General features: G+C 33.0%; 2 protein-coding genes across 2 annotated transcripts; one reads left to right on the top strand and one right to left on the bottom strand.

Moving 5' to 3' along the window:
* The first annotated feature begins 602 nt into the window (after window positions 1–602).
* SMC3 (structural maintenance of chromosomes 3) lies at window positions 603–21466 on the top strand. Its single transcript, XM_068761355.1, has 23 exons — window positions 603–699; window positions 801–915; window positions 2047–2186; window positions 3312–3470; window positions 3553–3678; window positions 4038–4205; window positions 4693–4784; window positions 5459–5612; window positions 6564–6793; window positions 7682–7891; window positions 8549–8648; window positions 9057–9203; window positions 9711–9869; window positions 10647–10805; window positions 11808–12019; window positions 12105–12267; window positions 12881–13044; window positions 13962–14169; window positions 15243–15419; window positions 15562–15698; window positions 19027–19207; window positions 20050–20232; window positions 21236–21466. Exons 1-23 carry the CDS (start codon window positions 685–687, stop codon window positions 21446–21448), a joined length of 3612 nt encoding a protein of 1203 aa, XP_068617456.1. The 5' UTR covers window positions 603–684; the 3' UTR covers window positions 21449–21466.
* On the bottom strand, window positions 16845–18107 carry LOC137918477 (lipase member J-like). Its single transcript, XM_068761297.1, has one exon. The coding sequence runs from the start codon at window positions 18105–18107 to the stop codon at window positions 16845–16847; it is 1263 nt and encodes a 420-aa protein (XP_068617398.1).
* Window positions 21467–25025: the final 3559 nt, after the last annotated feature.

Genomic DNA, 25025 nt, shown 5'->3' with positions numbered 1-25025 from the left:
TTTCAGTGTTAACAGCTGACACCTACTAATAAAGAGGCACATAAAAGAAGTATGTTATATGACTTCTTCGTTTTAAAATAGTTGTAATCTCTTCAATGTGGGAAGGCCTATCCCTCGTCTGTCAGCATTCAATAACTAATTGTTTTTGGAAATCATTTTCTTTATTCAAATGTTTTGAGACATATTAATGATGTATAGCATTCTGATAATATTAAATAAATAGTTAATAAGTTATAATTAAAGAACAATAATTCCTAATAACTTTTGAATTAGATTTAGACATGTAGTTACATCTATGTATTTTAATTCTTTTTTTACTCTAGCCCAGGTTGAGATTGTCTTTTATTCAAATTGCGGTTAGTCCAGTACTATTTTAATTCTCAAGTATGTAATATTGTTAATTTTTTTGCAATCGTTGATAGTAGTAAAATTACATATTTTGACTTAATACACAATAATGCAAAATAAGTTAAATGGAAAAGCCACAAAATTCTAATACTTCTCTGATTTTTTAATCTATACTTTTATGGTCTTTAATTGTGAACGCATTCGAGGTATGACCCGCCATCAAAGCGTTTTAACTAGTAAATTTATAATCTGTTAATATTTTCAATTACTCTGTAACTTAAGAAATGGCGGTCAATGTTTCGTTTTCTTAAGTTATATTAGTTATTTTTATTAGAAATGCATATTAAACAGGTATTAATATTGAAGTCCATAAGTCTTTGCGTCAATTTATATCAGAGTTCATTTATGACGGTCAACAGTTGATTATCATTTATAAATGTTATTGTTTACAGGTAATAATCCAGGGCTTTAAGAGTTACCGCGAACAAATAGTCGTGGAACCCTTTGATAAACGTCATAATGTAGTCGTAGGACGTAATGGCTCAGGCAAAAGTAATTTCTTCCATGGTAAGTTTACACATAATTTGTAATAGTTTTGCATTACTGTTTCGTATAACATGTACGACACAATTTATCATAACTTCAGTATTTTTATAAAGGTTTTATTAATTATTACGTGTATCCTTTTTATTCTTTAATAATAAAATAGTCGGTGAAAGAATCAGTCGCTTAAAAATTAATAGTTCATCACAAATTATTTGTCGGTTTGACTAATACAACTTATACGCAATTACGTTGGTATGTCTACAATAATAGCAACGTCAACCTAAAAAGAACATAATTTTTTTTTAATGTAATTATGTAAAATTAATGTTTTTTTTTACACTGAGTCCCATGACATATCTTCTCAGTAGTATGCTTCTGGCAGTCATGTTCAAACGGGTTCATTGCATGGCCCTTCTCACTGTGTTCTAGTCTTTCAAGATTTATAAAAAGAAGGAGGACATATGAGAGGGTCTTTGAGAACTAATAAAGTATGACATATTAAGATAAATCTTAATGTTGAAAAAGAACTATAAGATTTTTAATTTGTATTTAGTGACAGCCAATCAGAGTTACGCAAGGAACCTGAGACTCCTGAGGAAGCCCTAGGAGTAGTAACTTAGAATGAATCTATGTTAGGCATTTAGCTGTTGGCAACTTTAAACTCTGCTTCAGTGATTTAGTAATAGATAAATTACATCAAAAGGGAGCCTCCCTTTATATAGCTCGGACTCTTATTACACATTTGTAGTTTATCATTACCAGCACAAGCACAATGTTTTTCTTGCACTTGGACACTTGCAATCTGGGATTTTTTTTAAATATAATAGCAATTTCAATAATAAGCCAACACTTATAATTTTAGGTAAATATACATTAAATTATCTAATCTCTAGTGACCCTAGATTGATCTGACTGATCATTGTAAAATTAAGTGTTAAATGTGATTGTATATCAGTCAATGTTAGTTAAGGCCTAGGCCTCCCTCAAAGATAGCTACAATGTCTTTCTACAATGTGATTCAGTGACTTTCCACAATCTTGGCTATGTTTACGGTCCACCTATTGGGAGGATCAATGTTAAGTTGAGTGGCTGGTTTATGCCACAACATCTTAATTATAATATATTTTTATAAAATGAAGGTAATATTTTCAGCAATACAGTTTGTGTTAAGTGATGAGTTTTCACATCTCCGACCAGAGCAGAGACTTGCTTTGTTACATGAAGGTACTGGACCAAGAGTAATATCTGCATTTGTTGAAATAATATTTGACAACTCTGACAACAGAATACCGGTGAGTTGTAAAAAAAAAATATTGTAAACATCTCGAATGACCTAGAATTATCCAAATTCATCTATATATAATAGATCATCATTTATATCTTAAGCATCATAGGCCTAGACTTAAAATTTGGTAAGAATATTCCGTTTTACCATGTTGAGATTGACTAAGAACAGAATTTATGAAATTTCAATGGCTTGGATAATAAGGAGGAACAACATATATATATATATATGTATATATTTATATATATATTTATATATTTATTTATATATATATTTATATATTTATTTATATATATATATATATATACATATGTATGGCTATTTTATTTAGCATGTTAAAATTTACTGAGAATGGATTTTATGACACCTACAAAAGTGTGTGGGCCATGAAACGAGTGAATTATTAGTGTCTCATAATAGTATTATAGAAAAATATGTAATTCAAGATTTTAATAATCAAATAACTATTTTGTCTATATTATTCATATTATTGCATATATGAAAGGCTTTTATGGTAGTTGATAAATCACATCATCAAATAAACATGCTTTAAAAAATCCTTTATCATTTTTTCTTTCAAAGTTTTTCAATTTTATTTTAATTTAATATTGTTTACTGTACACGCTAGGATATATTTAAATAGTTTCATAATAATAAACAAAAGAATACAATCGGCGGTCTTCTCACACAAGGCAATCTCTTACAGACAACCCTAGCATGGAAAAGGTAGAAGTATAAATAAATGTACAAAGGGTAGATACAAGTATAAAACATACATATAGACAAACATACATAAATATGCATACATGTGTATACTACATATGAACTTAAATAAGGTATAATGCATGTTACAGTATAATACACATTATAAATATAATACAATATTAAATAAAAATATCAAATTGGATCACACGTACCTTTAAAGGAATAAAAAAACTGAGAAAGAAAAAGAATTGAATTAACAGATAAATAATCATAGGTCTAGTAAATAATTCTTTACCATTATCTTAAAAATAGGTTGGGACATAGCATTCTAATATTGAGCGGTAAATAATAAAAAATTAAGTTTTTAGAACTTTTAAGTCTGTAATAATAATTGAAGGGATAAATAAGCGTTTTATTGTTTTTCCAGATTGAAAAAGATGAAATCTTTTTACGAAGAGTTATTGGATCCAAGAAAGATCAATTCTTCCTTAATAAGAAAGTCGTACCACGGTCAGAAGTTCTCAACCTTTTGGAAAGTGCGGGGTTGTCAAACTCCAACCCATATTATATTGTCAAGCAGGGAAAAGTAAGTAAAATTCTTTAATAAGTTCCACTAATAAGACAGTGTAATCAATTATAACTTTTTTTTTTAATATTTTTGTCAACAGATCAATCAGATGGCCATTGCTCCAGATTCACATAGACTTAAGTTGCTTAGGGAAGTGGCAGGCACTCGTGTCTATGATGAACGCAGGGAGGAATCTGTTACAATTCTCAAAGAAACCGTTGGCAAGGTGTGTATGGGACATGTCTACTTTTACTAGAAAACATTAACATGGTTATGAAAAATATAACTTATAAAGTTTCACTTTATTATGTTAGTGTCGAAGGTGCATGCTTTAGTCACATTCACCCTTCATACATACTTTAAGTAATATATAGCCAGAGATATGGATATTAGGATACATGTTTACATATAGGAAAAACTTATTGTTGCACTGATTTATTCAAAAATGTTGTGCACTTCTATGATTTATTGTAACGTTTCTCTTATATGTTTGTGTTAACATTGATGATGTGTCTATAAAAAATGAATTATGTGCTTTAGCAAAACATTAAATTATAATATTTATTAATTTAAAATAAATTTTAGGTGGAAAAAATTAATGAATTCTTACAAACAATTGAAGAACGTTTGAAAACACTAGAAGAAGAAAAGGAAGAGTTGAAAGAATATCAGAAATGGGACAGGGCGCGGCGTGTTTTGGAGTTCATCATACATGACACTGAACATAGAGAGAATAAGAGAAAATTAGAAGAGGTAAATTATAATTTTGAGTAGGTCTTAACTACGGGCAGCGCTGGCATAAGTTAAGGGAAATCACTGGATGTTGGTAGCACAAGACCAATCATTGCTGCGATCTCTTATGGATGCCCTGCAATGAGCGTCTATCAGCTGACATGATTTGATGACATGTGTTTATTATGTATACACATACAAAAATGTCCTTTTTATTGATACCTCCGTGCCTAAAATATTAATTGTAAATAAAACTTATAAATGATTTTGTTTATATAACACAGTTTTTAATTAGTCTGGGCACATCAATACTTCTGAGTAATTTTCTCATAAAAACTAGTAATATTTTTATTATTATTTCTTTATGAAGAGTTTCATTTTAAATTTTTCACTTAAAAACTTCTGATCGACTGATAAATAAAAGAAGTTTGAATTTTCATAAAGCATGTGTGTATCAAGCAAGGCAACTTAAACAATGAAATAATACTTTTTAATATACTTTCTATAGTTAGAAAAAATGCGGTCGAATAGTGGCAAGGAACAACAACATTACGCAGACTTGGTTCGTGAAGCACAGGACCATGTTAGAGAAGCTAATAGGTTTAGTATACACTTTTAATTTTTATATGTAATTAAACTTTTAATGTATAGGTCAAAAACTCTTAACTGTATATAGACAAATAAACCAGTAGTTTATTTACAATCTTATAAGAAATCTGTATACAGGATGATTTGTTATAGGTATTAACACTTAAATGCGGTGAATGTATAACTCAGTGGTCAGCAATAAATGTATAGTTTTTATACCTATTTCCAATCACTATAAAGTGATCATAACCTCTGGCATAAACTCTGCCAGGACAGGTAGTGAACAATAATTAATTTTAAAATGTAATCCTAATTTTATATAAAAAAGAGATACGTTCACATCTTTAAACCTTTTAAATCAATAACCAATTATTCTTAAAACCAATTATCCCTAAAAACCACTTTACCAATACCATTCATCGTTTTTATTTTATTTTATTAGTGAAACCTTGTAACAGTTCCTATCTTGTTATACTATTATAATATTATTCATAGCAAAAAAAAAACAATGTCTATTGAGTCAGGTAGTTATTAAAAAAAAGCTAAGAGTATAATTATATATAACAAATAAAAGTAAAAATGAGTTTGTTATCAGTTCAGACTAGGCGCTACATGTCATAAAGTTTTTTTTTTTCAATTTTATTGAAACTTTAGTGCAATATTAAAAATGTTTTTTGTTATTTTAGAAAATTAAAAGAAGCGCGTAAAGACGTGGCTGCGGCTCGGGAAGAAAAGGACATTTTATCTACAGAGCACCAACAGTTGTTAAGGGAGAAGACTAAATTAGAACTCGGGATCAAAGATCTGACAGATGATGTGGATGGCGATAATAAATCAAAGGTATATATTCTTTCTATGAACTCTTGATGTACCTAGGTGTTGATTAGTCTATGATAACGTTCAATAAAGCCTACTTATATATTACTTATTATGATCCAAAAGTAACCGTATTTGCATTGCTTGTACCACCAGAAGGCTATTAATAAAACAGATACATGTTGTGGTTGAGTGGGAGACCTTCGATAGGTCACCATAACCCGGGCTGCCATTATACTTGTGCAGAATTCCAATTCAAAGGTGATAGGGCTCCGTTAAATCGGTTTATATAGTCAGTGTAGTCATTGTCATTCTATTCAGATGCCTCTATCTTGTATAGATTATGAAACCAATTTAAATCAATTGGCCAGACTTGACCAGTCTGAGATTCTGAGTCTGAGATCTGTATTTTGATTATGCTGGTGTCACAGGTACAACTCCAAAGTTCGAGCTTGATGTCTAGAGAGTGGCGTTTCTGCTCAGTGTCCAATATTGCTATAAATCTTTATATAACAATGTTTAATTGTCACTGCCACATTATTAGTGCATATAGTAAGATTAAAAGTTACACTGGAAAATTAAAATTAATTTCTATATATTATTTATATATCAGTGACTTGCATATGTCATCAGGAAAAGATTTCGAAAGAGCCTAATTTAATAGAAACTCGATTTGGTTCCCATGTAATCGCATCATTCAACTCATCTTCCTATTTACTCTCCTTTCAATGGGTTTTTGCTTGTCTATTTTTCTAAGAGCAGACCAAGGGTAGACGCAACGAGGATTTGCATAGTCACGTTTCGCGGTAAGTCGCTGAAAGCGGGCACCGCGACTCCAGTCTTCGTGGTAGTCTTTAGAAGGAGACGCATGCCTTGCAGCCGGTGTCTATCGGTTGACACAATGACAGAGATTTTTCTAACTGGCAGCATTTTAAATAGTGATAGAAAGAAAATAAATAGCATTTTCGTATTTAGGAAAGGGCTGAAGCTGAATTGGAGCGGCTTAGACAACAAATAGCAGAAAAAGAGAGAGAGTTGGAAGAACTAAAGCCGAAATATGAGGAGATGAAGGCGCGAGAGGAAGAATGTACGAGAGCGCTGGCGTTGAACCAGCAGAAGCGACAGGAGTTGTATGCCAAGCAGGGCCGTGGCACTCAGTTCACTTCAAAACAAGACAGAGACCGTTGGATTGAAAAGGAGCTAAAGTATGTTTTTGTAATGATGGCTATCTCAAAAAATTACCATTTTAACATAGTATAATAAGTAGATATGTCAAAGTAATTTTTGTTTATAGTGCTACCGAAATCGCTGTACCGCGCCTTAGGCAAGCACTGTGAGGAGATGGCTTAGGGAAAAGAGCATGACTACATATAATATTGATATTGTCCGATTGACCTCAGGTTAACAATATTTTAATGAAAGCTTTATGGGTTTATTTACAGAAATGACTAAAATTCTCAAAGTATTAAATAATTAAATCTGCACACCTAATGTTTCACTTAATTAATTATTTAAGATATATTTTAGTTAAAATTAAACCTCAAAATACCTATTTATAATTATAACACTAGGCACTCGTTTTTTATGACGACTCCACTATATAACTACTGTTACTTTAGCCCAATTTCAATCAGGCCCAGATTTCTATAATAGTTGATGAAGAGCGTGCTTTGATGACATTTTTTACGATATTTTGGCAATATCTCGTAGGCTTCACCACGATCTTGACGATATTTGCATTACATTTATATTAAAAGCTTTGTCTGTCTGCTTTCTTTTCTTAAAATATTTACAAGTTACGGTGTTAACATCACGAGATAACTATCCACCCATTTCTGTTTATTTATCCCATATGCACCTGACATAGAATAAACAACAGCCGACACTCTTCTACGTCTCGCCGCGCTAAATACTCGACGCGCGCTATAGCTGTTTCTGTAGCTCTATAAGTATATGAAATTCAAAATCTCTAGAATCATTATATACTGAATAATTAAATGCACATTTATTTAGTTATTGATTAGACTTCAAGACATTCGTAGATTTCATATGTAGATATAATTATTTGTAAAGGATTTACAACTGCTCTTCAGGTCATTAAATAAACAAATTAAAGACAAGAAAGATCATGAAAATAAGCTAAAAGAAGACTTACGCCGCGACGCGACCAAACTTACGGAGCTGCAGAAGAGAATAGAGGAGACTACGAAGGAGATGGAGAGGCAGCGGGTCGCTATAGATGAGCACAATAAGCAGTATTATGAGTGCAAGAAGAGAAAAGACCAGGAGCAGAGTGCTCGCAAGTAAATATTAAACAACAATTTGTTTCTTTAACCTGTTGAATAAAAAATCCATTGAGAGCAATCTTTTACTAAAACTATTTAAGCCAGGGGTGTCGAACTCAAAAGATAACTTGTGCCAAATAAACAATGGTTAACTTTATGTGGGCCGCAAAAGAAAAATAATGTTCTTAACACCTATTTTTTGACGTTTTAATTAACATATATTGTTGAATTATTGTTTACATCCTGATTTTCGAAGTCTCTTCTCTGTTATTATGACTCCTATGCAGTGAGAAATTTCATTGGCCCAGACTATTCAAAATTGATCCGACATAAGCATCAAGTGTTTATACGGTTTCGATCACATTTTTTCTGATTTAAAAATAATTGCTCCCACTAATAAATACTTCTAAACTTAGGTATAATTTTATATGCCAATTTTCAAGTATTTTTAAGTCATGTATCATTTAAAATCTTATACAAATATAATAGCGATAGACACATGGTACATACAAGATATATAAATAAACTCGTTACGCGTAAATTTCGTCTTTAAAAGTTCAGTCCGAGCGCCTTACAACAACGATCTTAGTCGAATATCTAGCTAATGTTTCTGTTGTGTCATATCAGATACCGTGTATAATAATAACACTAATCCTTGACTATTGTAATTTTCAGTGAACTTTGGCGTAAAGAAACAACACTGACACAAAACCTTTCATTATTAAAGGATGATTTAGCTAAAGCAGACCAAGCTCTTCGCTCTATGGCTGGAAAGGTAATATAATTTTACTTATCGGTCTTGCTGTTTAATTAGTTTATTTATAGATTTACAATTTACTTATTATTGATTTAAATTTTCTATACTAGCAACACGTAAGTTTAAAAATCGATGGTAACGTGGAAGGCAACCATCAGAATACAAAGAAATAAAATTAACCTATTCCCATTTCTTAATACTTTGTATTTTTTTTACTTTCAAACAATGTTTTCATCGGTTTTATAAATAAATCATCAACAAAACCATTTTAAATACTGTGTATCTATAAGATGATTCACTGAAAATTATTTTAACTTATTACAAGTTAAAATCATTTTCCAAGCTCTTGAAAAGAATGTTGTATTTCCAAATTATATGTTTCTATTTATTACTATGTACTTTAACAAATTGTTTAAAATTTTTTAGCCCATTCTTAACGGTCGGGACAGTGTACGGAAGGTATTAGAGACATTCCAAGAGAGAGGAGGCGAGTGGGCGAAGATTGCAACACAGTACTATGGACCAGTTATTGAAAATTTCACGTGTGATAAAACTATTTACACTGCTGTAGAGGTAATTTTAATTTTTAAAATCTCATATATTAAGTCAAGGTAATCTTTGAGATATAGTATATATACCTAAAGTGTTAGCACATTCCAAGCCACGTGGGGCGTATACGACCCCCGCTGCACTTTCCGTTCAGGGTATTTGCAGTTCTCATTGAAAAGCAAAGGGTTCCTAAAAAAATAATTGTGCAACATATGCTCTTTTTTAAAACAGCAACCATGTAGGTTGCTGTTTTAAAAAAGAGCATAAGTAATAAATTACATAGTAAATATTAGCAAGCGTTAAAAATAATCATTGTCTTTGATGTGATTTCCGAAGTTTTTGCCATTTATTGTCTGAGAAACACCAAGCCACAAACATGAACAATCAATATGAAAGCAAGAGATCGCGCCCGCATCGTGCAAAAGACAGATGTAGACTGACGTTTTGCCATCGTGTAAACGCAAACGCCTAATATCGTTATTTGTATTGTACAGTTCTGGTATTGATTTTCCTTTAAACATTTGTCTACAGGTAACTGCTGGGAACAGATTATTTCACCACATTGTGGAATCGGATACCGTAGGCACTAAGATCCTGAAGGAGATGAACAGACAGAGCTTGCCTGGTGAAGTCACCTTTATGCCACTGAACCGTCTGCAAGTGCGGGATATGGTGTATCCGAATGACAATGTTAGTATATTAATAATCTATTACTAAAATTTTCCAAATGAGTTTGCTAGGCAATATTGGATATACAGAGTGATCGTAAATATGTGTAAAAGCTATTATGTGGTAAATGCTTAGCTCATTTGTCAGCAAAACGCTTTAAACATTTAACAACTGTTTTACATTAGTTTACTTCCATTAAAATATGAAGGATCGATTAATTCTAGCAGTACAAAGTTTGCAGGGATATATAGTAAATGCATAATTTGTTTTAAAATGTATTTATTACGTTATCTATAATTTCTAGGATAGAGTTTACCACACATAAATTGAGAACAAATGGGCTATAGGTTCACCCATTTAAACCTTTTTACACACATGCACACACAGACACACACACACACGCACACATTATATACATAAAAGCAATAATCCCCGTACTTTCTTCATAGGTTTTTTAATTACGTTTAAGAAGCAGTGTCTGTAATATATATGTGAAAATTACCAAAATATGCACCAACAATTATATCTCAACTATAAGCATATAAATATAATGGTCACTGACATTAATACAAGAATAAATAATTTCTGTAAATTTAGTAATTTTTAATTTTAAGTATAATAGTAAGGATCTGATTATAGATAAATGTATCCGCCTGTGATTGTATCACAGATAGATATAATGTTATAGGTAAATGACATATACTATCATGTGATTGTCTAACAAGTTGTATTATACCTGATACCTTGTAAGAACCCTTACATTATTACTGAATATATTCATAACTGTTTTCATTACAGAATGCAATAGCCATGGTACAAAAGTTGAAGTACGATCCAAAGTATGCGAAAGCAATGAAATATATCTTCGGTAAAACGTTGATCTGTAGGAACCTCGAGTGCGCCACCGAGCTGGGAAAGCAGTTCCATCTCGACTGCGTCACATTGGAAGGTGATCAGGTAAATAAGTTGTGTTCAATCAATAACTACTTTTAGGTCAAAGTACAAAGAAATATTGCTAAAAATACGAAAAAAATTGCACAGTTAAATAATAAATCTGTATAAAATACGTGCTTAATAATGGAACGCCGTCGCTTATGAACTTGGGGCATAGTGAACGGTTGACGGTCTGTTTTGAATGACTATCCGCGGTCCACTTGCATACATACACAAAAACACAACACACACGCAAACAGATATCATTCCGATAATAAATCAACAAAGGAATGTAATAAGAAATAGGCTGTTTATTTATTATCTATGCAGTTTTGTTCTGTTTACTTTAATAAGTTTAATGATAATATCATTATATTCATATTATTATTAATGTCATGAGAAGAATGCCAAAAGAACCCAATAAGGTAGAAATAAGAATCAAAGCTTTATAATGGCATATTTCAACATAAAAGCCATGGGGGTTACAAAAAAGCCAATAACAAAGTCACTGTGGACACTTTAACAATTTAATATAGCAGTTTATTTGATTTCCAAGCTTTATAATTTAAAAAAAAAATATTCACACTAATTGGTTTTTAATACATGTGTATATATGAGTGCATAGTAATAATATACACAATTGTTCGTAAACATGTGATTAAATTTTAATTTGTTTCTATATTCAATTCGCTCAAGCAGAAATAGTTCGACACAATTTACATTTCTTCAAATATACTTTTATTTCATGACAAAATGCTTAAAAAGTAAGCAATGCTATGAGATTCAATACCTTTTTAGTAACATAATTTGCATGAAAAACACATACACACATTATTATTATTGCTTTGTTTTTTGATCTTTTTTTTATAAGTACACATTTTCTTGATGTGTATTTTAAAGAAGACCAGTGTCTTAATACAATTACATTATATACTTAAAAGGAGACAGGAAACTTGCTTTCATTGTGCGTAATTGATCATGAAAAATTTTTTTTACATCTAAAGTTAATACATTATAACTTTATAGGTATCGTCAAAAGGTTCACTGACGGGTGGATATTTCAATCAATCGCGCTCCCGTCTGGAGATGCAAAAAACACGCTCAGAACTCATGGAACAAATTGCCTCATTGGAACAAGAGTTGAACACTCTTCGTCAGGAGTTGAACAAAACGGAGACCAGCATCAATAGCATTGTGTCTGAAATGCAGAGAACTGAAACAAAACAGGGAAAGGCTAAGTGAGTATGTTCAAATAATGTTATATACCTCATATTCTTTAAATTTTGATGAAATTACTAGTGCCTAATATATTTATGTTTATAGGGATATCTTCGACAAAGTGAAAGCAGACATTCGTCTCATGAAGGAAGAATTGTCATCGATAGAAAGGTTCCGCGGGCCAAAGGAGAGGTCTCTAGCGCAATGTCGTTCCAGTCTCGAAGCTATGCAGGCTACAAAAGAGGGTCTGGAATCTGAATTGCATCAAGTAAGAAACCTTTATAACATATATTATTTAATTGTCATATAACTAGCTGTCCTGGTACACTCTGTACTACCATAATTAAAGATTTGTCGCATTCTAAAATAAATAATAAAATATTAATTTAAATAAACATTTAAAATATTTTTTAGAATGATCAATTTATTGATGAAAGGTTAAATTAATAAATACATTTTGTAATTAATAATCACAGACTGATGATCCAGCTCCTAAACTGCAATATAAATTTTGCCACGTAAAATTTTAAACGCGTGACGTTCATAGCTGATTGGCAAACACACAAAGTTCATAGCGAACTGTCAAATGTCTAATGCTTCAATAGTCATTTTATTTTTTGAAATTCGTCAAGTTTCTGAGAGATTCCGTAACTCATTTTTTTTCCTTTAGAATCTGCTAGAAAGTATTAGGAAATGATAAGGATAAGAATAATAAAAGGATAATAAATAAAGGATGTTAAAAATGATGTATTTGTATAAAAAAAGTCTTTTTTAGATGTTTAAGATTAAAAACAATTTTTGTATAAATATGTATTATATTTAATGTTTCAAGAAAACAGAAGATATGGAACATGCCTTCAAATCATGTATGTCTATTATAGGAGTTAATGGAGCAGCTGTCGACGGCAGATCAAGGCAAGGTGGACGAGCTGAACGACGCCATCCGTCGTCTGACTCAGGAGAACAAAGAAGCCTTCAGTCAGAGAATGAACCTGGAGGCTAACAAGAACAAACTGGAAAATCTTCTCACCAACAATTTAATTAGGTATTATAGATATCGATGGAACAACTCTTATGAACAGTTAATTGACTCTTGGCGTAGCAACGCGTAGAGGTACTAAATTGACTTTTGGTATAGTGACTTATAAATTAATATCGTTATTAATAATAACAGCGTCATTTCACCCTATAGACTCCCACTGTAAGTCATAGGCTTTCCCCAAATATACCTGAGGGATATACCATAATCGCCACGCTTGGTAAGCGGGTTGGCGATCTCAGTGTTTTGTTATGGTATGCATAAGATGCTATTGCCCATACTCTGGAAACTTGTTTCTGAGCTGTAGCAATCCTATGAAATTAATGCACAGTGTGAGTTATATAAGATTGGATCCCGAGAATCGAACCTTTGACCTATGATAGCAAGGCCTAGTCGTACGCCGGGTTACCACTGCTCATTTATAACATTGTAACTATAATTTTAAGACCATAATTCTTTTCTCATAATTTTTCTGTAAAATATTTAGAGTCATGTCGTAATTATTTAAAAACGATATTAATTATCTCTTATTACATAAAAGTATATATATGTATAGTGAACTTTGTCAGAACCATTTAAGGTTCATCAAATCATATGTTGTACAAATTGCATATAATGATAAAAGAGTTAGCAAAGTAAATGTTTCAATTGTACCTTATTTTACAGTTGCTTATATTAGGTAAATCTTGGTATTCATATTTAAACAAAACATCCAAAAGGTGGACAGACAACCTTGTTGGTTGTCGGAAGACACTGGATATGTAGTAGGTTGCAACCAAAATTGAAAATTGATAGAGGCGGCTTATATCCAATAAAGGGTGATATGAATACAAGTATTATTTGAGCCTTATTAACTGTGATTCCTATTTCAAGTCAATTAATATATTTCATATGGACCTACTATGTATTTCTGTCATTAACAGACGTAAAGACGAGTTGGTGCAAGCGCTGCAAGAAATATCTGTGGAGGATCGAAAGAGGCGGCTGGCCAACAGTAAGGCCGACCTCGCGGGAGCTGAGAAGAGAATCCGCCAGATCAACAAGGAGCTGGAGGAAGTGGAGAGAAAGGTGCAGGCGGCCGTCAAGAACGAAAAGGCATTAAAACTGGAACTCGACAAATGGCGAAATAAGGTACACTGCGATGTCATATTTTCTTTATATTAATGCAATCGACGGTCATTGGAGATTATAAGTTCTCGAGTCGTGACCATGAGCCGGGAGCCGCCATCAGGTGAACCTAAGACAGTTATGGTCGCGGGAAGGAGGTCTATGCCTTACAGTGGGCGTGTACCTACTGATATGTTAATGATGATGATGAATATAAAAAAAAAGTTCTTGTAAATCTCAACAGATGACATGTTCACTAGAATGAAAAACTATTACTCAAAAAGTGTGATGTAGAAATATGATTTTGGTAATAAAATGATTTATCTTAAATCATTGCTGTAATCGGTAAAATATTTGATAAATATTTAAATTTTTTCCTGAGATGAATTCATTCCTTTAATTAAGATAAATAAACATAAGGTACAATGAAAATTTATGCTTGCATTTATATTATTTTGCTTGATGCAGGTATATTAAAAAGTTGTAATATGGTGAATTGCATTGCAATTTAATATGAATAAGGAAAAGCAGTTGTAGCCCAGTAGTAGAGAACTTGGACTTCCGGTCTTAGGTTGTGGGTTATGTATGATTGTCATTGCTAACAAATAAATTTGCAGAGGATGTGCAGCAGCGTCCTGTGCGTAACATAATACCACAGTGCGATCGCCTTTTGCCACTTATGACCTTGGTCTCCGATGTAGCGATCAAGCCATCAATAATCCTGCATATTTCGTTTAGTAGCCATTAATCTCGGCATATAACCTAATGTTCAATTCCTCATGACTAAAGTTAATGGTCAAACACGGCAGTCTCTGCTACTATTCTTCTTTAGGCTTTTCTATTTTGTAAAACTTTGTTCAATTGCCTTAATCCAACAAGTAGGTGACTGTCATCTAGTCACTGTTACCGTCTACTTTGTCGACAAATATCCTCCTTCTCAAGCAGCAGACAAGCTGCTGCAAGCAGGCTAAGTTGAATCCTTATTGTGGACTCTATAAGAATGAATTATTGCGGCGCGCTGTCCACGGTATTTTTAATTATCAGAGATATTACTGATAAATTTTAATTAGTTATCAATTAAATAATATTGTTATTAGGAAAAAGAAGCTCAAGATAAAATGGAAGAAGACGCCAAGGGATTAGAGAAGATGGCGTCGAAGGAAGTGTTGCTGCAAGAAAAGATCCAGGAGTCGCTGGACAAGATAGCGGCGCTTGGCACGCTGTCCAATGCGCCCGAGCTGCATGCCAAGTATCAGAAGATGTCGTTGAAACAGGCAAGTTGATATTAATTCAGATCAAAAAGTTTAATATGGTGTGTTTGGTTATAGGTGTGAAAACATTGAATCGGAGAATGTACCGCACTATATACAGAATGACTACATAATATTGTAAGTTTAAATGTTAAATATGTTATAGCTGTTCAAAGAACTTGAAAAAGCGAACCAGCACCTTAAGAAGTACAACCACGTGAACAAGAAGGCTTTGGATCAATTCATCAGCTTTTCCGAGCAGAAGGAGAAGTTGTATAAGAGGAAAGAAGAGCTCGATGTTGGGTGAGTTTATATTTATTTTTACCATTGTTGGCAGAACAAAACACAAACATTCATTAGACACTATAAAAGTTTATTTTAAGTAATTATTTTTCACTTATTAAAAAGTAATATGAGATAGGTGAAGTTGCTCACAAATTATGGGAAATAAAGACTACATTTGACAAATTAGAAACTGCCACTAGGTTCCGACTATATAGTGAATGTCGCGGGACGTAGCTGGATGCGAGTAGCGGTAAATGGGTCATAGTGGCGATTTTTGTGTAGACATCTATCGACTGACATAATAATAATGATTTCTGGCTAATATTCAAATTGCTAACTGAATGTTATATATATACACGCTTTCACAGTGAGATTTGGTTACAAAAAATATATTTAGCTAATGTCTTAAAAATAGGTCACAAATCTATTTAAACAAATTATATCTCTTTCAAATCTTCAAACATCTTTAATATTATTTCACTATAAACCATGATGGGATATTTAGGTAGGTGGCTAAAGTTTTAGGGTCGGCTTACTATTGAAACTACTTTTGTGTCCAAGAAAAATCTTTATTTATTTATTTAGTACACATAAGTTAAAATACCGGTACCATTTGAAGTACATTTGTTGCCTTATAAATAATGCTTCTGCTGTGTATTCATTTATAGGTGATACATTTAATATTTACATTATACAATATCTATACAAACAAATAAAATTGCAATGTCTGTTTGTTATATTGAAATGACTGCGTTTTACTATGTAAATATCAATATATATATACGGTATATAAACCAATTTTATTTTTAATTTTTGGCTTAATTTCCGTTTGTTCGGGCTACTCTCTGAAATAGCGAAATCAATTTTGACGGCTTATACTATCTGATGTAATTAGGAGTAAATTAGGCTACTGTTTTATAAAAATTCTTAAACTATAAAAATACTGAATAAAGTACATTTTTTTGTTAAATTCCATGGAACGAAGTTACACACGGCTAGTCATATATATAAAAAAGATCAAATACGAAGAGAAAATTGTAACTTCCATAATTTCATAGCATTAAATAACTTTTCATAAATATACACCCAATCTCTGCTTATTAGTGTACAAATAACATACCATTTAGGTTTAATTTAAAATTAAATTTTTTATAACTTTATACATTAATTTTCTGTATTGTCATCTCTGGTCGTAAGTACACCTTCAGTGTGGAAGTAAAAAATCTGTTTAATGATAGATAAATATATCATATCTTTCGCTATATCTGCGTAAAGGTAATCCATGTGGTTAAAGTCCTCTATATAATAATGGTATTGTGTTCGCAAATGGTACCATAGGATTTCTACATCAACGGGGTCTGAAAGCCAGTCATTTCCACTATAGTATAGTACGATTGGTACAGATACGTTACTGAGATCGTAGTCTGGAGACGTTCTTGTACCGTATGCGTTTAAATTGTTCTCCTCTCCTCTGTCGAATCGACAGAACCTTCCAGATTGCACTAGCTGTCCATAGTGAACGAATTGAAGTGTAGATGATCCCGCTGGTATGTGTCCTAGTATTATAGACAGCATGGACTTGTTTATATGCTTGAAGTCATATCCGATGATCAAATTAAGAAGATTGTCACATCTTATTGGTAGAAAATTGCAAATTATATTCGTCACCGTGCTCAAATATTCCGTGCTATGAGAGTAAGCGTTTGAGTTGATATATTGAAGGATTTTATTAGAAGGCGAAAACATTTTCACTATGGGACTCTTGACGTGGCCCATCCAAGCGACCGGCGCTAGAGAAAACATCACCTTGATCTTTTTATTATAATCCGGTTTGAGTGAAATCATCACGTAAAAGCTTGTCGTCCCTTGTGAATGGCCTACGTAGTACAAAGCCTCCATTCTAGTCTGTTCGAGAACATAGTCTATCATCGAAGGCAAGTCGTGTTGCCCTATTTCGTCCCAAGTGAACGCCCAGAACTCCGGTTGTGTAGTGTTTAACGTTGTATGGGTTAGTGAGTGCTTGTTACCTCGTGCATTGCCCATCCAAACATCGAAACCAGTTTCAGCGAGTATATATCCCAATGATTTATTTGGTCCTTGAAGTATCCAACTGTCTGATGAATCTAAGATTCCGTGCATTAAAAATATAACGATGTCATTTCTAATAGAGTTTCTTCCTTTTGGTATTCTATGTAAAGTCAAAATGTAGCCGTCGTCAGTTGTCACCTCGTGGACTTCCATAGGATATTGATATTTTCTAGCAAGTTCTGTGATGTTCAAAAACGTATCTTCGGGCGCAGGCAATGAGGTGTAATTTCTATTGTTCGTATCACTTAGTGCAAGGACTCCGAAAATACTTTTAAAACTATTCACAAGTCGCGCCAAATTAGTTATTCCTCCTGCGATGTCGTATATGACTCTCATCATATTCAAGAAGTCGAATTTAAATTTCACACGACTTTCTCCCGGCGAACTTAATAAAAACACAAAACATATGAGTTTATAACAATCCATTTCGAGACAACCAAGTGTTCTGCCCCGGCTTAACTCGTCTCTGTCATTAGCATTATCTCTACACAGCCATTATACGTCACTGGCCTCTTAAAACACTTGTAAAACATTACATGTACTCTAAATATGTTTTAAATAATCACTTATGAGATATTATGTATCCATGTGTCCAGTATTGAAGTCTGAATGCGTGTAGAGTGAGAGTCAGTCGTTTGTTTGTAAGAAAACAATAACAAAAATGTCCCATGCTACCAGTGTCTTGTTAACACAACATGCAGTTATACAAACATGTTTATAATATAAATAATGACAACATTGACGTAATAAATAAACAATTCATGTAAGAAATTAATTTTCATTTCACAATCGCACATAGAAGTCTGTATTAACAGAAATTTGAGTTATACTTAAAGTTGAGACTGGTTAGTTTAAAAATAGTATTAAAAATATTTTAAAATTCGAAAATAGAACGCTGTAAATTTTTTCATGCACAATAGTGGCAATAACGACATATAAATCAGTGCTCAGAAACTTTGTTCTATATTTATCTATAAGCTAAGGAAGATACAGCATCGCCAATTATTTACATTAATTTTTGACGTGAGACTTATTTTTTGAACTTAATGAAATTTGAAATATAATTACTATAATAGAACGAGGAAAATGTTCCTTGACATTTCGCATTCGAGAAAGTTTTTTTACCAAGTTTGTTTACATTATATTATAAAAGTATAAGAAGACATTTATCATATGCAACAGTTACACATACAAAACAGTAACAAAAGCAAATTATTAATCATGACCCTAATACCGTTGTATACTATTAAATCCACAGTGGTGAAAAGATCCGCGAGCTGATCGAGACACTGGAACACCGCAAGCTGGAGGCGATTCAGTTCACGTTCAAGCAAGTGAGCAAGAATTTCACGGATGTATTCAAGAAGCTGGTGCCGCAGGGGCGTGGCAGCCTCATCATGCGGGTGGCGTCCGATGACGTCACAGAAGCTGCAGCCGAGGTTAGTCTCCGTCACAGTATCCAATATAAAGCCGATAAATGCCGATTGCAAGGCATAGGCCTCCCCCAAAGATCGTCAGGATTACCGGTCTAACGCTGTCCACATCCAGCGAGATTTCCCGAGACCTTATATCTCTCGTCGTCCATTTAGTGGAAGCTAGTTTATTGTCATCACTCTAGAATTCTCTCAGAACACTCTAGAACCTTTCGACCCCAACGGACACCAATTGCACGAGCGTTGTGTAAATTAAGTTTATGCTAAGTTTCAGAATTTAATTTCTTCTATATCATCCGCTAATAAATTTTAATAATTAGACAATAAGAGGAGACATGGCTAAGTTAATTCTATATAAAGATATTTTTTTATTAAGCCTTTCCTTAAAATGTGGTATACAAATACAATATTTTAAGAAATGAGTTAGGAATGTTTAAATTTATCTGAACGTTGCTGAAATTCCTTCCGCTACCTATTCACCAAACTTTATCGTCGGATAAATTAATAAACGGCGAGTCCACAGCCCCGTGCGCTGGTCTCATTAAATCTGATGCTACGCTCATCACGCTTGATGCTACAGTAGCTCTAACATGTTACGCTATAAACTTTCCAAAAAGATTTACGGTACTCAGTAGAGAGAGATACGCAACAACGACAAGAAGGACCTCTTTCCTGCACTAACGCTTTTAGTAGTGTTAGTAGAGTAAGCTATAGAAATACCTATATAATAATAAGCTGTGATTAGCTCAATCTCCTCTGATTAGAGATTCGTCGGAAGTGAATTCGTTTATTTCGCCAGCTAATAAAATCGCATCCTTTTAGTACAAAAATTGTTTGTTTTCATTTAGAGAACCAACGCGGACCAGTTTACGGGCGTAGGAATTAAAGTGTCGTTTACGGGCGGCGATGGCGACATGCGCGAAATGAACCAGCTCTCCGGTGGGCAGAAGTCGCTCGTGGCGCTGGCGCTCATCTTCGCCATACAGAAGTGCGACCCGGCACCCTTCTACCTCTTCGACGAAATAGATCAGGTAAGTCCTAATGTCTCTAAGCAAGTCAGTCTAGCCAAGCTGATCTAAGTTGGATATCAACGACAATAATTTGAGAATTCAATCATTAATTGCATAATCATTGAGCTAGTGGAAATGACCCTTAATCAAGAGCAATATGGAAACTTTAACACTGCGCCATCATGCTGCCATTTGTTAATACTTGGTCATTTTATTAAGTCTCGCTCAGCTTTGTACTGTCCGCAAGTGCATGCAATCATAACTGTCCACAAGTCTTAAATCAGCCAAGCTTTCAAAAATATGACTACAGCTGGTCCCTGTGAATATAACTTTATAACAGAAAAGGATTTGATTAGTTGTGCGGCGTGGCTGGTGTTCTTAACGCGAGTAGACTTATGATCTTTACATCACTCTCAAATGATTTATAATATAATTTAAATAGTCATGTCAACAGCAACATAATATATGTTCACATTAGTTTACACTCCGGAAACTTAAGGATCTAGTCACCAATCCCTGAAACCCCTAGTCATGTCAGCCGATTGGTGCCCGCTGCAAGGCGTAGGTTCCCCTCTGAGATCTTTGGAAGGACTGTACATATTTTATTTACCTCTTTTTCTTATAATTTTCAGATAATTATCGTACAGAAAAAAAAACTAAAAATGTAATGATTATTGAACTGTGTTTGAAGGTTCCCTTTGAGATACGTATTGTTAAATAAGGCAGAACAATGTCCAGTCGAGTCAGTCGACCCCAGTTGATTATTAGCTAGTAATATTTAAAAATTGAAATATAAATCCGATCTTTAAAACAATGACTCTATTTGTCGATACCAAATATTATTGTCACCAGTTCATTTGGAACAGATTTCAAAATTTTGGTAAATAAAGATAATTATAAACATAAATAAAAATAAATTGTTACGGAGACCTACTGACGCCGCGGCTACCGTTATGTCGCCACTCGAGATCCTTCCTGCTCCAACGGTTCTTATTATAATAATATTGTATTTGCGTTTTACCAGGCCTTGGACGCGCAGCACAGAAAGGCTATAGCTAACATGATACACGAGCTGTCCGCGTCGGCGCAGTTCATCACAACCACCTTCCGGCCGGAGCTACTGGAGCACGCGCACAAGTTCTACGGCGTCAAGTTCCGCAACAAGGTGTCCCACGTCGAGTGCGTCACGCAGGAGGAGGCTCGGGACTTCGTAGAGGACAGCGCTACGCACGCCTAAACAAAACAAACCGAAACACTTACTGTTTTTGTGCGTTCACATTTTTGTGAGATTTTTTATTTGTGCTACTTTTGGGGTGTACATAAAATTTTCAAACTGTAATAATTGACAGTTATTAGCTCCAAGCATAAATAATACAGATCGAAATGTTATAAATTACATACAAACTGTTTTCACATTTGTGGTATTTTTTGTGCGCTATATAAAAATTCAAATACTGAAACATATTGACGGTTATCAATAAAAAATTAGCATGTAGTACCGTGTATATCTGGATACCGAGACATATAAGCTTGTAAAACAAAAGTCGTGCAATTTTTGTATTGTATTTTCAAGCGAGTAAAGCTATTTTGACCCATGTTACGATAAGAAATTCACATATTGTTAGTCGATGAAGAATGATAGTTATACATTTTAACAATTAAATATTTTGTAAGTTTTTCAGTTATTTTCTGCGTGAGAATTTTTATGCGGTTTTTATTCACTGCACAATAATATAATTACAATTTTGTTGCAAGAAATATGTTCTACTACCTAATTATTATTTTTTTTTTGAGATTTTTATTAATTAATTTTATATATGCGGTCCCTATTCACCAGATAAAAACGGGTTAAAGTGTACACTTGTACATGTATGGTACTAAAATGAACTTTTATAACTAAATTAAACTCTACACATAATAAAGCGGCCTCGTAACCCCGGGATTTGAAAACAAATTAGAGTTTGCAAATAACTGATGCAAGGTACGAAAACATTTTCAACAGTCGTATTATTTATTTATAACATACTATCAACAAACAGCTGATCGTAAAATGTAATATTTAATTCTATGACTTTATAAGAAATTCTCTAAAACAGTGTAAGTGAATAGGCATCTGAATGTAATATATGTATGACAATAATGAGCTGAAATAAAAAAATGTAATTAGTTATTTCATAAATTAATAAATTGTTTATAATATGTTAGAGCATTTCTAAACTAACCTATATACGGCACAACAGGTTTAAAAGTCCATTTGTCAACATAGTGATTGAACCAGTTTAAAATATTGTGAAAATAAATGAGAAATAATTTCAATGAACATATCAAAACATTTTCAGCAATTTAAAAGCAATGTGTAATAAATCTTTACCTCCGCGTGCCTTCAATTAAAACATCTCATGTTATGTGGGTAGTCTTAAATGTCATTACGACAATAGTGACTCGGTTTTAAGACTCGACGTATTTTAACTGTTTTAGAATTAAATAATTATTATTTAGTGTTATTGTTATTCTATTGCAAGTAATGATGAGTTGTCAATGTGTTTGATATACGCATAGCATACATTTTTTTCTAAAATATATTGTATTCAGGTACAAAAGAATTAATAAAATCTTTATTTTTGTATTGAAAGCATTGTTAACCTTTTGGGCTCTAAATACCTTTATCACTTATGCTAGAGTGAACTGAGTGGTAGGAGCACTAATATGAATGTGTAACAGTACTTTATATTCACGAAAACATTACTGAATTTCGCTGAAAATGTGACATCTATACAAATAATTAAAATTTAATTTATATATATAAATTATAAATTTATATATATATATATATATATATATATATATATACGTTACATACACTGATACCACGCGTGTCGTGGTTACGTTCCAAAAAACACTACGCAAAGTAAATCAAGATATTCTGTAGCAAACCCTGTAAAGATTGAAGATAGATTCCAGGATTAAGAAAATACTACTTTTTAAAAACTAGAATATAAAATTTTATTACGTATTTATGTAAAAAAAAAACAGAAAACGTATTCAACTAAAACAAAATACACTATTCAATTAATTTATGGGAAACAAAATTAATTAGTTGTCTGATGAGTCCATAGTGGCTGTTGTCACTTCGGAATTGAAACTGAATTCTTAAATTAGCAGAACAAAGTGAAAATAACACTGCATTAAAATTTGATTTTAGTAAGAAAGGGAATCCCCGAGTTTTGATAACATGACACAATTAGAAAAAAAAGGTATTGCCATATTTAAAAAAATAAAGACTCGTATCCAAAACAACGAAACCTCGAAAACTAACGTCGCACAGTGATATTTAGTACCAAATAGGAAGCAAAGTAACGAAACTACGCAAACGAGGTATAGGTGCATGTATACCACAGTTACATTTTTTTTTTAAATTTTTTCTGGCTGTTTTCCGGCTGATCTCCGAAATGGCTGAACCAATTTTGACGGAACTTTACTAGTAGGTAGCTGATATAATAAGGAGTAACTTAGACCACTTTTATTCTAGAAAAAATTCTTAAACTAAAATAAACAAGTATCTTTTTTGTTAATTTCCACGCGGGCACATAGTATACAATATAAATATCGGAAGCAAAAAAAAATAGCTGTACTTAAGATTCCCGACGTCATCTAGTTGACAAATCTTTCTATGATTAATTTATACGCTTTTTTGATAGAATCCCAGAAAATGTTTAGAAAGCTTCCATTGATTGATTAAAAAAAAGTCAGAACGTTTGTATGCTAAAGGTTACTTCATTGTAAATGACTTCATAGAAGATAGGACATCTTGGGAAGTATGTGTTTGCCTATTCTTCTCAGGTCTGAGGCATTTCATCAACAGGTGGTAGACTCAAAGTTGATTCCAACAAAAGATGAAATCCAATGTATGTTGAATAAGGAATTTTTGAATGTGAGTAAATTAAGTTAAAAATTATTTTTTTGCACAGGGTTAATAATTAAGGATGGTTATTGTTTTTAATGTTAAAATAGTTTATTATAAACCTAAAATTTTCTATGAATATATTTCCTACGTACAATACAATGGTAATATGAACAGAAAAATTTAAATTAGAAATTCTAAAATATCAACGGACAACCTAGCGATCAACAGACACCACTTCTGTCAGTTTTAATTTTTTTTGTGTGAGAACCAGTCTACGCAAACGTTTCAATATTTGATTACACACCACATCTCAAAATTCACTGATCTAAGAATCTCTAGACTATCTCTGTTAATCTAGCATCTGATTTTTCATCCCAGTTTCCTACTCTCGTTTCGTATCACAAACCGCCTACACTTTACAAATAAAAAACTACAGTTTGTCGTAACCAACAATGTATTAATTGTCAAAAAACCTCGTTTTTCACATTTCGCTTGTCAGATATTTTGTCTTGACTTGTTTTTTCTCAGCAGGCTGTTCCGCAACAAAGTGGCAATGCACTTATTTTGCGTCGTGGTTTGTCTTAATCAAGCCAACCCAACTCCTGGAGAAATCCCAGCAAACTCCGGAGAGGCATCTCGGCGATTCGAGATAGGTAGCCCTGTATGGTGCTACTCGCGTACACCGAAGTAGTACGTGATCAGCAGTATCGTGCTTCTATGCAAGGGACTGCCCGTGACGCCTAAAGTAAATAGATGTCTGTTAAAAAGACGATTACCTGTTAAGGTCCCTGCCACCAAACGCAGTTGGGGTCGCAGCCGGAGCAGGGCGTTAGAGAGCCGGCAGCTTATGGTAGGTATTGCCTCTTGCTTGTCGGCACTTCTCATGGCTCGTCCATTTTTCACTGAGTTG

The sequence above is a fragment of the Battus philenor genome, unplaced genomic scaffold (genome assembly GCF_028537555.1).
Source record: "Battus philenor isolate CCGP_79_NKW_IND1 unplaced genomic scaffold, ilBatPhil1.0.hap1 SCAF_14, whole genome shotgun sequence".
Taxonomy (NCBI): domain Eukaryota; kingdom Metazoa; phylum Arthropoda; class Insecta; order Lepidoptera; family Papilionidae; genus Battus; species Battus philenor.
This window is presented reverse-complemented; position numbering and strand designations above follow the sequence as displayed.